This window comes from Saimiri boliviensis, chromosome 7 (genome assembly GCF_048565385.1).
Source record: "Saimiri boliviensis isolate mSaiBol1 chromosome 7, mSaiBol1.pri, whole genome shotgun sequence".
Classification (NCBI taxonomy): domain Eukaryota; kingdom Metazoa; phylum Chordata; class Mammalia; order Primates; family Cebidae; genus Saimiri; species Saimiri boliviensis.
This window is the reverse complement of record NC_133455.1, coordinates 125327969-125345370: the sequence shown is the minus strand read 5'-3', so window position 1 is coordinate 125345370 and position 17402 is coordinate 125327969. Positions and strand designations below refer to the sequence as shown.

The 17402-nt window shown below is 40.3% G+C and overlaps 1 protein-coding gene across 1 annotated transcript in view; it reads left to right on the top strand.

The window, feature by feature from the left end:
• ANO2 (anoctamin 2) overlaps positions 1–17402 on the top strand; it is a 358642-nt gene that overhangs the window by 159655 nt on the left and 181585 nt on the right. The window contains exon 11 of the mRNA XM_074403486.1: positions 9722–9856. Within this exon, the coding sequence (XP_074259587.1) occupies positions 9722–9856 (135 nt within the window). The remainder of the gene's footprint in view (positions 1–9721; positions 9857–17402) is intronic.

Below are 17402 nucleotides of genomic sequence, written 5' to 3'. Positions count from 1 at the left end.
AAGGCAGCATTCCCCAACCTTTTTGGCACCAGGGATCAGTTCTGTGGAAGATAATTTTCCACAGACTGGGGGCAGGGGGAAGGATGGTTTTGGGATGAGATCATTCCACCTCGGATCATCTGGCATTAGATTCTCATGAGGAGTGCACCACCTAGATCCCTCCCATGTGCAGTTCACAATAGGGTTCATGCGTCTCTGAGAACCTAATGCTGCTGCTGATCTGACAGGAGGCAGAGCTCAGGCAGTCATGCTGGCTCACCCTGCTGCTCACCTCCTGCTCTGTGGCCTAGTTCCTAACTGGCCACGGACAGGTATTGGTCTGTGGTCTGGAGGTTGAGGACCCCTGCTCTAAGGTGTCACTTTATTATGTTTTGGCTTGCATAGTTTCTGCCAAAAATTCGGCTATGAATTCTATATAATCACTTTGATCTTCTGTTGTATCTTACTTCCTTACTCTGCAAGCTTAATTAAAGATTTTCTATCTTTGGTTTTCAGAAATTTGACTATGATGTATCTAAGCATGTGGGGATTCATTTTGTTTTTGTATTTATTCTTCATGGGGTTCTTTGAACATTGTCGATGTGTGTTTTGTTGTTTTTTGGTAACTTTTGGAAAATTCTTAGCCATAACATATTTAAATATTCTTCTCTCTTCTTTCTTTTATCCTTTTGGGACTCTAATTATATGTGTGATAGATCCTTTGATACTGTCCTGCTACTCTCGAATGCTAGATTTGTTTTTCCTCACTCCTTTTTGCCTTTGTATTTTCTTTTGATACATCTTTTATAGTAGATTCTGCTTTTATATATGAATTTGAGTTATTTTAAAAAGCCCTATTGCATCATGCTGACATCCAAATCAAGTGTAGCTTCATTGATTGTCTTATTTCCTGACAATGGGATTTTATTTTATTTTATTTGTACGTTATAATTGTTTATTGAATGCCAAACATTGTGTATAAAATGACAGTGGAAACTGAGGTACATAGTATTTATGCCTTTTGCATTCCATCAGGTCAGTACTGAGGAGGATTGAGTCAATCTAGTTGAGTGGGGTTTTGTTGTTTGCAAAAATCACCTGCAGGGCACCACAAACTTCAGATTCCTTCGGTGATAGTATGATATTGCCTTCTGCTTTGTGTGAGCCCTGTAATGCTGAAAATTTGTCCTCATTATTTCTTTTTCACTCTCAGATTTCAGCAGTCCTTGCATGCCTGTGCTACAAAGGGGTCTTTCTCCATGCCCCTCCCACTACCCTAGCATCAGACTGTTGATATTTGTTGCTCAGTGATAAGTGGAGCTTGTCACTTACTTATAAGTGGGGCTGTGGAGGGAAACAGGGAGTTTTTGTTCTCAGACCTTTCTCAGTCTTAGGCAGGCTCTGTGCACTTGAGCCTCAGAAATGAGGCTTTCTTTCTTTCTTTTTTTTTTTTTAAATTGTATGTGGGCTCTGGGGTACATGTGCACATCCTGTATCCTGCAGGATTGTTGCATAGGTACATACATGCCATGGTGGTTTGCTGTCTCCATCCACCCCCTGCCATCGCCTACATCAGGCATTTTTCCTGGTGTTATCCCTCCCCATCCTCTCACACCACCTGCTGTCCCTCCCCTCCCCTCCCCCCCAACTCCCCCACCTAACCCTGTGAGTGTTGTTCCCTTCCCGGTGCCCAAGTGTTTTCATCGTTCATCACCCGTCTATAAGTGAGAACATGTGGTGTTTGATTTTCTATTCTTGTGTCAGTTTGCTGAGAATGATGGTTTCTAGGTTCATCCATGTCCCTACAAAGGACACAAACTCATTGTTTTTTTTTTTTTATGGCTGCACAGTATTCCATGGTGTATGTGTGCCACATTTTCTTTGTCCAGTCTATCATTGATGGGCATTTGGGTTGGTTCCAAGTCTTTGCTCTTGTAAACAGTGCTGCAATGAACATATGTGTGCATGTGTCTTTATGATAGAAAGATTTATAATCCTTTGGGTGTATACCAAGTAATGGGATTGCTGGGTAAATGGAATTTCTATTTCTAGATCCTTCAGGAATCACCACACTGTCTTCCATAATGGTTGAACTAATTTACACTCCCTTCAGCAGAGCAAAAGTGTTCCTTTTTCTCCACATCCTCTCCAGCATCTGTTGTCTCCAGATTTTTTAATGATTGCCATTCTAACTGGTGTGAGAGGGTATCTCAGTGTGGTTTTGATTTGTATTTCTCTAATGACCAATGATGATGAGCAAGAAATGAGGCTATCTTAGAATTCATGTACTCCCTCTGTTCCTCACAATTAAACTCTGCCTCTACTGGTAGGGATTCTTGGGTAGGAGACAGTTTCCTGCCCTTCCTCAGCAGTAACAGACTCCTAACTTGTAATTTTGCAGAATCTCGGGCCCAAGAGAGTTTCCAACCTTTCCACCCAGGGCTGTGTGTGCAACCTACTTCTGGTGTCAGAAGTACTGGGTCTGCCTAGGTCCTAGAGTCAGGTCTCTTCCGATTGTTTAAGACTTCTGATTTGAGTAAGAGATGATGCCAGTTAGAGGCTTAACTGGTAATTTACAAACTTTATAATCTGGGAATCAAAAATATATGAGTTGGTAAATTTTCTTTTTAGAAGAAATCACTTTTCACTATAAAAGTAATTTATTAACAAGGTAGAAAAATTTTAAAAATTTAAAAATTTAAAATAATAAATGCACAAAGGTAGAAATAAAGAAATAAAGTGACATCAGCAAGATGGCAAAATAGAATGTCCCCAGGCCTCACCTTTTACTGAAACACCTATTTAACAACTATCTGTATACAAAATATACCTATATGAGAGCTCTGGTTTTCAGGTAAGAGGTTGCAGAACCCTGTGGAGCTCAAAACCTAGGAAAACTTCATTGAGAATGCAGGCTCATGCTTTCTGGTAGCAGACCCACCAACCATGGGCCTGGAAGCAACCTTGCTCACTTGAAGACCTAGTGACAGCTCTGCCTGTTCGCTGCTCATGAGGAACTCTGCCCATGTACAGACCCTACAGGAACCTAGCTTCCCATGCCCCCAAAGGCATGACCACTTCCACAGAGCAGGGGACCCAGTGACAGGTCCACCCACTCTCCCACGGACCCAGGGCAGCCCTGCTCATCTGCCCGTGGACCCAGCAGCAACCTTGCCTGCTTATGGAGATAAAATGCAGCCCTACCCTCATGCAGATCTCAACAGAATCTCTATCTGTGCTGCAGCAGCCCAGTCCTCTAGTAGATCTTGGAAGCAGGCCCACCTGCCCACATACCCAGCAGCAGGCCAGCCCACCCACAGACTCTGATAACAGGCCCACCCACGGACCATGGAAGCTGATCCACCCTTGGACCCTACCCAGCTTGTCTGCCCACAGACTCTGCCTGCTGACCCTGGCAGCTGATTTCACCCACAATCACTTACCAGCGTGACTGATGAAGGTCTTTGCCTGATGAAACCAGTCAGTATGAACCGGAAGAGGTGACTGCTTTTCAAATGCACAGACACCAGCTTAAGGCTACAGGGATCACAAAGAATCGGGAATACATGACAGTACCTTATCAGGAACTGAAAAAAGCTCCAGTAACTTACTCTAAATAAATTGATACCCATAATCTGCTTGACAAATAATTCGAAATAATTGTCTTAAATGAGCTGCAAGAGAACGGACACCTAAACAAAATTAAGAGTATAACATGTGAACAAAATCAGAAGTTCAACAAACAAATAGAAATAATAGAAAAAGAGCCAAAGTGAAATCCTAGAACTGAAGAATACAATGACTGAACTAAAAAACATAGTATAGAACTTCAATAGCATACTTGGTCAAGCAGAAGAAAGAATCATTGTACTTAAAGACAGGTCACTTGAAATTATCCAATTGGAGGAACAGAAAAGTTGAAAAGTGAAAAAAGCCTAAGGATTTATGGGATACCATGAACTGAACCAATATATGCATTCTGGGAGACTCAGAAGAGAAGAAAGAAAGAGAAAGAGGAAGGAAGCTTTTCCAAGGGAATAATTGCTAAAAACTTGCCAAATCTAGGAAGAGAAATGAACATCCAAATTCATCAAGTTTCAGTGTACCCAAATAAATTGAACCCAAAGAGGTTAACAGTGAGCCACCTTAAAATTGAATTCTCAAAAGTCAAGTAGAGAATTTTAAAAGCAACAAGAAAAAAATGACTTATCACAAACAAGGGAACCATGATAAGGCTACTAGTAGACTTTTCAGCAGAAACCTTGCAGGCAAGGAAAAAGTGGGATGATATAGTCAAAGTACTGAAATTTAAAAAACCTGCCAACCAAGAGTACTATGCCTAGGTCAAAGAATAAATCAAAAAGGAAATTAGAAAATATCTCAAGACAAATGAAAATGAAAGCACAACATATTAAAACATATGAGATGCAGCAAAAGCAATACTAAAAGGAAGTTTATAGTGGTAAATGCCTACATTTAAGAAGAAGAAGATCTCAAATAATTAATTTTACATCTCAAGCAACTACAAAAGAAGAAAAAAACTAAGCACTAAATTAGCAGAGGGAAGAAAATAATAAAGATTAGGTGATAAATATAAGACAGAATATGAAAACAAAACCAAAAAATTGAGGAAGCTAACAGTTTGGTGACAAATGCTTAGTTAGACTAACTAATGAAAAAGAGAGAAGTTTAAAATAAATACAGCCAGAAATGAAAGATGAGACTTTATACCTGATGTTACAGAAACAAAAGGATTATGAGGACTTATGAACAATTATACACCAACAAATTGGTCAATTTAGAATAAATGGATAGAATGCTTAGAAACATACAATCTAACAAGATTGAATCAAGAAGAAATAGGAAGCCTGAACAGACCAATGACAAATAAGCAGATTCAAGCAATTAATAAAAAAACAAACAAAACAAAACAAAACTCCCAGCAAAGTCAAGGAACAGATAGTTTCATGGATGAATCCTTTCAATCATGTAAAGAAAAATTAATAACCAATACTTCTTAAAGTCTTCTTAAAAAAAAAACAGGAAAAGAGGGAAAACTTACAAAGTCTTTCTGAGGTCAGCACCACCCTGATGTCAAATCCAGACAGAGAAACCACAAGAAAAGAGAACTATAGGTCAACATCCCTGATGAACATAGATGCAAAAATATTCAACAAAATGCTAGTAAATCAAACTCAACAGCACTTTAAAAGGATCATACCCCATGACCAAGTAGGTTTTTTTCTTTTTTTTAAATTAATTTTTTTTCTTTTTGAGATGGAGTTTCGCTCTTGTTACCCAGGCTGGAGTGCAATGGCGTGATCTCAGCTCACCGCAACCTCCGCCTCCTGGGTTCAGGCAATTCTCCTGCCTCAGCCTCCTGAGTAGCTGGGATTACAGGCACATGCCACCATGCCCAGCTAATTTTTTGTATTTTTAGTAGAGACAGGGTTTCACCATGTTGACCAGGATGGTCTCGATCTCTTGACCTTGTGATTCACCCGCCTGGGCCTCCCAAAATGCTGGGATTACAGGTGGTTTTTTTTCCTTGTTATACAAAGATAGTTCAACATATGCTAATCAATAAATGAAGATAAAAATCACATGAACATCTCAATAGATGCAGAAAAAAATTGACAAAAATCAACACTGTTTACAATTTAAAACTCTCAACAAATTAAAAGTAGAAGGAATTGGCCAGGTGCAGTGGCTCATGCCTGTAATCCCAGCACTTTGGATGGCCAAGGCGGGTGGATCACCTGAGATCAGGAGTTCAAGACTGCCTGACTAACACAGTGAAACCCTGTCTTTACTAAAAATACAAAAATTAGCCAGGCTTGGTGGCACACACCTGCAATCTCAGCTACTCTGGAGGCTGAGGAAGGAGAACTGCTTGAACCTGGGAGGTGGAGGTTGCAGTGAGCTGAGATTGTGGCATTGCACTCCAGCCTGGGCAACAAGAGCAAAACTTTGTTTCAAAAAAAGAAAAAAAAGAAGGAACTTACATCTCAACAAATTAGAAATAGAAGGAACATAACTGTCAATGAGTTTGGAATAGAAGGAACTAACATCAACACAATAAAAACCATTATGAAAATCTCAAGTAACATCATATTTAATAGTAAAAAAAGTTTTTCTTCTAAGATCTGGAATACGGCAAAAATGACCATTTTTACCTCTCACATTCAACGTAGTAGTTCTAACAAGAGCAATTAGGCAAGAAAAAGAAATAAAAGGCATCAAATTGAAAAGGAAGAAGTAAAATTGCATTAGTTTCCAGATGACAGGATCTCATATGTAGAAAACCGTGAAGACTCTATTAAAAAAAACTTTCAGAAATAGTAAATTCAGGAAAGTTGCAGGATACTAAATCAACATATAAAAATCATTTGCATTTCTGTACACTAGCAACCTATCTTAAAAGAAAATTAAGAAAAAAGTCGGCCAGGTGCAGTGGCTCAGGTCTGTAATCCCACCACTTTGGGAGGCCAAGGCAGGTGGATCATGAGGTCAGGAGTTCGAAACCAGCCTGGCTAAGAGGGTGAAACCCCATCTGTACTAAAAATACAAAAATTAGCCAGGCGCAGTGCAGGGGGCCTATAATCCCAGCTACTTGGGAGGCTGAGTCAGGAGAATCACTTGAACCTGGGAGGCAGAGACTGCACTGAGCTGAGATCATGCCACTGCACTCCAGCCTGGGCCACAGAAACTCCAATTAAAAAAAAAAAGTCTGATTCACAATAGCATCAAAAAGAATAAAATACCCAGAAATAAGTTTAACCAAGAGGGTGAAAGATGTGCACACTGAAAACTATAAAACACTGCTAAAAGAATTAAAGAGAACATAAATAAAAGGAAGGTGTGAAGGGAAAATAAAAACTTGGGACCTCAATTCATTCTGACAAAATGAGAAAAAATTAAGCTGAAAGCTGCGTGATGCAAGAAGTTGCCCTTCCTTTTGTTCCTAAGCAGATAGCCACAGAAAAAAGGGTATCTCCACAGGCAGCTGCTCTATGTTCTCCTTATATTAAGTGACGATTTGCTGAGCACAAGAGGAATAGTTAATTGACTATTCTCCCACCTGCTCCTTTTCTCCTATAACTTGTGAATGATCATACCCTCCCTCTTTCCCCTCTAGCCCACTAGCCCAATATTTCCCCTTTAAATACTGAAGCCCTTAAATTCATCTTTGAGAAAGTCACCGATAAATATTGAAACCCTTAAATTCTTCTCTGGATAAAGACATACACCGTAGGCTGTTTCTGTGACTCCATGTTTTTTTCTTCCAGGCCTGTAAACCTTAGCAAAATAAACTTATAAATTGATTGAGACCTGTCTCAGAATACGTTTTGGTTTACCAAGTATATCTTGTGTTCATAAATCAGAAGAATCAATATTGTTAAACTGTTCATATTACTTTTCAATAAATGATATTGGGAAAACTGGATATCCATATGCATAAGAATGAGTCGGACCTTTATTGTATACCATACAAAAACTCAGTTTAAAATGGATTAAAGACTTAAATGTAAAACCAGAAACAACAGAACTCTTAAAAGGAAACAGGGAAAAGAGCTTCTACACATTAGATTTGGCAATTATTTCTTAGATATGGCACCAACAGCACCAGCAACAAAAGCAAAAATAAAGTAGGAAAATATCAAACTAAAATGCTTCTACACAGCAAAGGAAATCATCAACAGAGTGAAGGTCAATATGCAGAATGGAAGAAAATATTTGCAAACCATATATCTGGTAAAGGATTGACATCCAAAAAATATAAGGAACTTCTACAACTCAATAGCAAAGCAAAAAAAAAAAAAAAAAAAAAAAAAATCCAAAAAACAACAACAAAAAAACAACCCACAAAAGAAATCACCTGATTAAAAATTTAGTGAAGGACCTATCTTTAGATACTTCACTAAAGAAGACATACAAATGACTAAGAGGTCTATGAGAAAGTGTTTAACATCACTATTCATCGGGAAAATGCAAATCAAAACCGCAATGAGACATCACTTTACACTTATTAGAATGCTATTATCAGGTAACAAAAGATAAAAAGGTTGATGCAGATGTGGAGAAAAGGGAACCCTTGTTCACTGTTGGTGGCAATGCAGGCATTGTTGTGGAAAATAGTATGGAGGTTCTTTAAAAAATTAAAAATATAATTACCATTTGACACAACAATCCTCCTTTTGGATATATGTCTTAAGGAATTAAATTCAACATCCTGAGGAGATATCTGCACTCCTGCATTATTCACAATTGCAAAAAGGTATAAGCAACTCAAATGTCCATTGACAGATACATGGATAAACAAAATGTGGACACACAATGGCTATTCTTCAGCCTTAAAAATAAAAAAATCCTGGCCGGGCGCGGTGGCTCACTCCTGTAATCCCAGCACTTTGGGAGGCCGAGGTGGGTGGATCACTAGGTCAAGAGATTGAGACCATCCTGGTCAACAAGGTGAAACCCCGTCTCTACTAAAAATACAAAAATTAACTGGGCATGGTGGCACGCGCCTGTAGTCCCAGCTACTCGGGAGGCTGAGGCAGGAGAATTGCTTTAACCCAGGAGGCGGAGGTTGCGGTGAGCAATGATCGCGCCATTGCACTCCAGCCTGGGTAACAAGAGTGAAACTCCGTCTCAAAAAAAAAAAGGAAATCCTGCCATTTGCTGAAACATGGAGGACATTATGCTAAGTGAAATAAGCCAGGCACAGAAGGACAAATACTTCATGATCCCACCTCTATGAGGAATCTAAAACCACCAGACTCATAGATCCAAAGAATAGAATAGTGGTTAACAGGGCTGCAGAGAGGGAGACGCAAGGAGATGTTGGTCAAGAGGTACAAAATCTCAGTTATGCAGTACATATATGCTTGGAGATCTGTAAAATATAGAGCCTATAGTTAACAATACTATATTGTATACTTAAAAATCTGCAAAGAGAGTAGATCTTCATTAATTGCTCTTAACACAGAGAAAAGAATTTTTTAATTAAACAAAACAAGGCTGAGAGCAAAAGGAAACTTGGAGGTGCTGGATAACTTTATGGCCTGATTGGTGATGTTCTCATGGGTGTATACTTATCTGCAAACTCATCAAGTTGTATATGTTCAACATGTACAGCTCTTTGTATGCCAATATGCCTCAGTAAAGTGGCTAAAAAATAAAGAAATAAAAGCCATCCATAAGTCTATCATCCAAAAAAACCATTACTAAGATTTTACTGGATTTCTTCTAGTAGTTTTTCAATAAGTGTGTGTATGTTGGTTTGCATACACCAGTATATATGCCCAAGTATATGATCTGTGTATTTTGTTTAAATAAGCTATTTCCAAAAAGGCGTGTCTTCTTATGGGTTGAGTGCTATGGCACTTATGAAATGATGATGTGTTATTCATATTTGGTAAAGGTGCCAAAATATATGGCATATTTTTAGTTTGCTGTTGGAACTGGATTCTTTCTCGTGGCTATTTATTTCACATAAACAGCCAAGACAGGTGTGTGTATGTGATTCCAATGGAATGCACTTCATTTCAGAAAAGCTCAGTTGTCGATTCCTTGTGCTGAGGCCTCTCCTTCCCCGTGTAACCTCCATCCCTTTGTTTTCATTACAAGGGGAATGAATATGGATGTTGACCCATCCTTAGGCATGGAACAAACAGAAATAAGGAAAGTATATGATGTTCTTAATATGTGTTTCGTTTTCTTTTCTTTCTTTCTTTTCCAGAAAGTATTTTGGAGAAAAAATTGGACTGTACTTTGCCTGGCTGGGATTATATACATCATTCCTCATCCCATCTTCTGTAATTGGGGTGATTGTGTTTCTTTATGGATGTGCAACAATTGAAGAAGATATTCCCAGGTAAATCAGTTTTAAAGAAAAAGGCTCACTTGCCATATGTTAGTAATTTGGAGTCTCAACTTAGTAAAGGACTTTTCACATGCCTCCTTCCAAAGCCCTCACCCTCTATTATTCTCCTTTCCTATGACATATGTAACTTTCCTCCAGAGACAGATCTAGGAGCTGCAGATTCTGGGAATGGCTTCAGAGCCACGCTAGGTGAGGCCCACTTCCTCTTCTAGTCAAGCTCTTCTCCAGGGTAGGGGGATGTGTTTCATGTGGGCAGGGGGATAATTCCTGGTAAGAAAAATCATGCCAGAGAAATACTTTTTTTCCTGTTTCTCTGATTCATCACTTTTTTTTCCTCTGGTTTCCTATAAGACCCAAGGCAAGGTGTGGGGAGTGACACTGGGTAGAAATCACATCTGTGTGGTCAGACACTGCTAGAATGAAGCATGCAGAGAAAGCAGGCAGCTCTAATGCTGAGGAAGGCACAGCCTCTGTTTCAAGAAGTCAGAAACTCCAGAGAGGGGTAGCCCCAGGGCAAGGCTCTTGGAACACCAAGACATAGAATCAACGCTAGTTTTTATGGGGAAGAGAGAACCCACAAAGGAAATATAGGTTGGGCATGGTGGCTCACACCTGTGATCCCAGTGCTTTGGGAGGCCAAGAAGGGAGTATCGTTGGAGCCCAGGAATTTGAGACCAGTCTGGGCAACATGGTGAGACCCTATCTCTCTCTCTCAAAAAAAAAAAAAAAAAGAAATAACTGGGCATGGTGGCATGCATCTGTAGTCCCAGCTACTTGGGAGGCTGAGGCAGGAGAACTGCTTGAGCCCAGGAGCTTGAGCTTGCAGTGAGCTGTGATTGGTTGTGCCACTGCACTCTAGACTGGGCAAATGAGCAAGACCGAAAAAAAAAAAAGGAGAAAAGAAAAGAAAAGAAGAGAAGCACTTACAAACAGGGTTCTTTAGACTGACAATGACCTATTAGCTTTGTGACCTATTAGCTTTGTGACCTATTAGCTTTGGGACAGTTTTCTCCCTGAAGCTTAGGTTCTTGACTGTAAAATGATAATCTCAACGCCTACCTCGGGGTGTTGTGAGGATTAAAGGAGACTCTGTCTGGCACAGAAAATTGATAAATAGTTGTTGAATAAATCAAATATGTGGAAATAGAGTACAAGGAACAAAACAGACACTTAGTTAATATTTAGAATTTAAACCTCTTGCCGTCTTCAGAATTGTCTTTGCAAACGGAAGCATGGTTAGTATGTTTTAATATACTTTTGGATGCAAGTGATGGAAATGCAACTTGAGCTAGATTAAGCAAAAGAGGGAATTTATTATAAGCATTCAAGGAACTCTGGAATAGGGACTCCATTTATCTCCCACCTCTGACTCTTTCTAGCATTTGTTGGTTTCACTATGTAGTTTATACACTTGAATTAAACATTGCTGCTAGTAGCTCATGGGTGTTACTCCTGAGAGCTTTATACTCGATTGGTCTAAAGTGAAAAAGTCCTATGACTCCATTTGACTTAGGTGGAGGCCCTGAACCAATTCATTGTGGCTAGGGGGCAGGATAGCTTTGTACCAACATGATGTTCCTTCCATAGCCAGGTGGATGAGGACACTGGGTGGATCTTTAGAGTTGGGGGTGGTAATGGGGGAAGTAATAGCCATTCTAAAGAAAAAGCCAAAAACTGCACATTTTATGAAAGGGTATGTGTGCATCAGTGGGCAGAAACCTGTTTTCTGGCTTACCTGCTTCTTGCATACCCTATAAAAATGGTCTTGCAAATCACATCACCTTGAGCTGATATTGTCAATAAGTAGAATAAAATTAAATTTATGTCAATCTATGCAAATGGCCTTGCAAATCAAATCAACTGAAGATTATATTGTCAGTATCTAGAATAAAGCTAAGTCACTTGATGTAAGAGACAAGAGTTTATATATTTTTTTGCATAAAACTCTAGTATCATTGTCAAGTTTTTTTTTCCCCCAGGGAGAAGGGGAAAAGGAAGGGGGAAGAGGGAGAGAGACAGAGGGCAAGTGTTCTTGATTGGGAGTTCTGGGACCTTTATCACAGGAGATGGGTTTTAGGGCTCTGCTTTCTCCAGAGCATCTAGCATGAGGTAAGAACGAATACTTGTGAAATTTCTACCTTGTGCTGGGCATAATGCTCATAATTCTAGGTGATTTTTATAAACTGTTTTTTGATCCTGTAAGAGATTAATATTATACACTCCATAAATAGGCATTCTTTTTTCCACTGAACAGAGATGAGAAACCGTGCTACATGAGGTCACATAAATTATCCAATTTCAACAACTAGTAGTTGTCTGGGAGTTGACAACTATTTTAGTAGTTGTCAACTACTCCATCTAAGTCAAATGGAGTCATCGGACTTTTTCACTTTAGACCAATCGAGTACAAAGCTCTCAGGAGCTACTAGCAGCAATGTTTAATTCAAGTGGATAAAATGCATAGTGAAACCAACAAATGCTAGAAAGAGTCAGAGGCAGGAGATAAATGGAGTCCCTATTTAATATAGTAGGGCTGGGAGTTGAACTCTGTCACCTTCTGCTCCTTTTCTAATAAGCAGAGTTTTCCAGAGGGCTCATTTGCTCCTCTACAACTCAGTAGCTTCACCTGAGCTTGCCTAGGTGTGTTCTAAGAAAACATGGCTTTTGGGTTTCCCTTGGAGATCCCTAGACATCTGGCCTCAGTTTGATCAGGGGTGGAAAACCTCATATTGTGCATAGGGAACCAGTGCCAGTGCAGTGGGTGGGACACCAGTGGGCTGGTTTGCATTCAGACTTAGAACTTGTGCCCCAGGTCCCCACATGGTAATACATGTGCAGTAACTCTACAGCTGGAAAGGACATGTTCTGCACATGCTGCAAAGATAGATGTCTAGACACAGATGCACACACCCCACACACTCATGCACGTGCAGGTGGATGTCTACACACAGATGCACACACCCCACACACTCATACACATGCAGGTGGATGTCCACACACAGACGCACACATCCTAAATTTATATACACTCATGCACACATGCAGGTAGATGTCTACACACAGATGCATACACCCCACACACATGCACGTACACGTGGATGTCCACACACAGATGCACACATCCTAAATTTATATACACTCATACACATGCAGGTAGATGTATACACACAGATGCACACACCCCACACACTCATGCATGTGCAGGTGGATGTCTACACACAGATGCACATACCCCACATTCACACACACTCATGCATGTGCAGGTAGATGTCTACACATAGACGCACACACCCCACATTCACACACACTCATGCACGTACACGTGGATGTCGACACACAGATGCACACATGCCACATTCACACAGACTCATGCATGTGCAGGTAGATGTCTACACACAGATGCACATACCCCACATTCATACACACTCATGCACATACATGTGGATGTCCACACACAGACGCACACATCCTAAATTTATATACACTCATGCACACATGCAGGTAGATGTCTACACACAGATGCATACACCCCACACACATGCACGTACACGTGGATGTCCACACACAGATGCACACATCCTAAATTTATATACACTCATACACATGCAAGTAGATGTATACACACAGATGCACACACTCATGCACGTGCAGGTGGATGTCTACACACAGATGCACACACCCCACATTCACACACACTCATGCATGTGCATGTAGATGTCTATACACAGACGCACACACCCCACATTCACACACACTCATGCACATGCATGTGGATGTCCACACACAGATACACACATGCCACATTCACATACACTCATGCATGTGCAGGTAGATGTCTACACACAGGCGCACACACCCCACATTCACACACACTCATGCACATGCAGGTAGATGTCTGCACACAGACGCACACACCCCACACACTCATGCACGCACAGGCAGATGTCTACACACAGACGCACACACCCCACACACTCATGCATGTGCAGGTACATGTCTACATACAGATGCACACACCCCACATTCACACACTCATGCATGTGCAGGTAGATGTCTGCACACAGACGCACACACCCCACATTCACATACACTCATGCATGTGCACATGGATGTCCACACACAGATGCACACACTCTACATTTACATACACTCATGCACATGCACATGGATTTCCACACACAGATGCACACACCCTACATTTACATACACTCATGCACGTGCAGGTAGATGTCTGCACACAGACGCACACACCCCACACACTCATGCATGCACAGGTGGATGTCTACACATAGATGCACACACCCCACATTCACACATCTTTATGCACATGCAGATAGATGTTTACACACAGACGCACACACCCCACATTCACACACACTCATGCAAGTGCAGGATCTTCAAGTGTAAAGTGCAGTTGTTACTGCAGATGTGTCACACTGCCTGTCAGTGTGGATAGTGTTCTACAGCTGTGGATATAACAACAACCACTGGTGGGTTGTGGAGTCAATTTAATGGGCTTTTAAGTGGACTAGAATAAGATGGGATAAGATAGGATAAATATTAGTATTCCTATAAGAATACTAATAGGAATAATAGTGAAATAAATATTAGTATTCCTATAAGAAGGATGTGTAAGCGTTGCTCTGTGAGATTTTGTTTTAGTTTTATAAGTGTGAGAGTGAGGGTATGTATTTGCATACTGAAATCTGATGTCACAAATTGTTTTAACTGTAGGTCACGGTCAAAAAAGTTTGAAATTGCTACAGAATTGAAGTTTTGCAAGTTGGTTTTTCAGACTCAGGATGAGGTTTAGCAAATCAGGAAGGTGTAAATACCAGAAAAAAATAAACATTTTAATAGATTTATTTAGAAACCAAGTAACCTTCTTTTTTTGTTGTTTTGTTTTGTTTTAAGATAGAGTCTTGCTCTGTCACCCAGGCTGGAGTGCAGTGGCATGATCTCGGCTCACCACAACCTCTGCCTCCCAGGTTCAAGTGATTCTCCTGCCTCAGCCTCCCGAGCAGCTGAGACTATAGGTGCCTGCCACCACACCTGGCTAATTTTTTGTATTTTAGTAGAGATGGAGTTTCACCATATTGGCCAGGCTGGTTTTAATCTCCTAACCTCATGATCCACCTGCCTCGGCCTCCCAAAGTGATGGGATTAAACAGGCATATGCCACAGAGCCTGGCCAAAAGAACCATTTAAAAAAAATTATTATTATTATTATTATTATTATTTTTATTGCATTTTAGGTTTTGGGGTACATGTGAAGAACATGCAAGATTGTTGCATAGATACACACATGGCAGTGTGGTTTTCTGCCTTCCGTCCCCTTGCCTGTATCTGTCATTTCTCCCCATAGTATCTCTTCCCACCTCCCCACCCCCCGTCCCTCCCGCTTTTCCCCCCAATGGACCCCAGTATGTAGTGCTCCCCTCCCTGTGTCCATGTGTTCTCATTGAAGAACCATTTTTTAAAGATAATTTAAAATTCATCAGAAGTCCAACTTCTGTGGGTCTATGGAAACTCTCAAAATACCACTCCTCATAAACAGAGGGGTACTCTCTAAAACCAATATTGAATCTAAATAAACACATAGTCTAAGGGTGTGTTTCTGTCAGCCACTCATAACTGTGATTTTGTCATCAAGCCTGAAATTTACTGTCTCTCACTTTTTAAATAAAACTTTTTTAATTTGAAAAATTTTAGATTAACAGCACAGGAACTTGCAAAGAGGGGCCCAGCGTACCCTTCATCTAGTTTTCCCTTGATGGTTATGTCTTATGTAACTACGGCACAATATCAAAACCAGAAAACTGACATTGATTAGGTGGAATTTTAAATGGTACCTTTGATTTCCAGTAATTTCACTTTGATATGTGAGATATAAGCATAAGCTTGTAAGTAGTACTTCCATGTGTGCGTGATACATCTATGGAACTTCCCTCTTTCTACCCACCAGGGGATTTGTTTTATTTGTTAAGCACTTACATGAACAGAGAAGATTATGACATTCTTTTTAAAGCTGATTCATCGAAACCATATTGAAGAAAGATTGGCTACTTTGGGTCTGAGACCTTAATAGCAGCTGTTTAATCTGAATTTCCTGAATGATTGCCTCTTTGTACCTCCTCCCACTGTGCTAACAGGGTTCTGAATCACCTAATCCATGAGCAATGATTCACCCTAAAGAACGTTGCTCACTTTAGGGTCTAGGTTCAATGGACTGTCAAGCCATTTGTCAAGCTTCTTGTGCTTTCTTGAGAAAATAATAAATTAAAGGAATACGCCATTGAATTTATAGCCACAGTTACTTCTCACTAGAAACCTGTGGATTGTGCAGCTTAGCGCGTACCCTAGACCTGATTTCTATTCTCAGCGGGCTTCCCTCATCATTCAGCCTGTCTAGAGGCAGCCTCTCTCAGAAAATACAAAGTCATTTTGATGTCATTCTGAGCCAGGATTTCTCTAGAATTCTGTTAAAATTGATTACATCAAAAACCCTCCAATACATATATAAAGCATTCTGACTTCACACTTATATGATTTGAGGAGGATCCGTGCCATGGTGGCTGCCATCTTGTACAAGTGATGGATAGCTGCCTGCACTCTAATTTAAAAACCAATAATTGGCACAGCACTTAGGTTTCAAAGTGCTTTGCACCTGCCTGGCTGCTAATATGTTTTTCATGCCTGACCTTTTAGCATTGACTAGTTTCCACTAGGATTCAGTTGACTAGGTTTCTGTCTCTCTTTAGTCCATGCTTAAAAACAAAAAACAAAACAAACAAACAAACAAAAAAACCAAACCAAACCAAACAAAACAAAACAAAACCCAACCCTGAGTTAAATGAAGTCTCTAACACACAAACTCTTAAGAGCAGCATTGGGGAACTCATATGTTCTTGGACGTGACTTAAAAGCCAAAGTCTTTTACTAGAATTTATACAGACAAGTGATTTTTTGTGTAAATCTGTTTTGAAAGGGGTACTTTCCTCTCTGAAAGTAGCAACTCCTTCTCAACTACATAGCGAACACAGGTCTGACCCAGAAGACTTAAACTGGCCTCTCTAGTCACCAAGAAGAACATGCCCAGGTGAGACCAGCACAGCTGAATGTATTATTAAGATATTACTATTTAATATTTTCGATGTGGATAAGTCATTTTTATTGACCTTTGCCAGTGGAGAGCTTAGCAGTGAGTCAGCAGAAGAACTGGGATTTATCCTCAGAGACCAAGACTTTCCATTCTCTCACACAGAAGACCTTTCCCTCCTGTGGACTTAGCTCATTAAAAACATTGCAGCACAGTTTACAATAGCAAAGACCTGAAACCAACCCAAATGCCCATCGATGATAGACTGGACAGGGAAAATGTGGCACATATACACCATGGAATATTATGCAGCCATCAAAAACGATGAGTTCGTGTCCTTTATAGGGACATGGATGAATCTGGAAATCATCATTCTCAGCAAACTGACACAAGAGCAGAAAATCAAACACCGCATGTTCTCACTCATAGGCGGGTGTT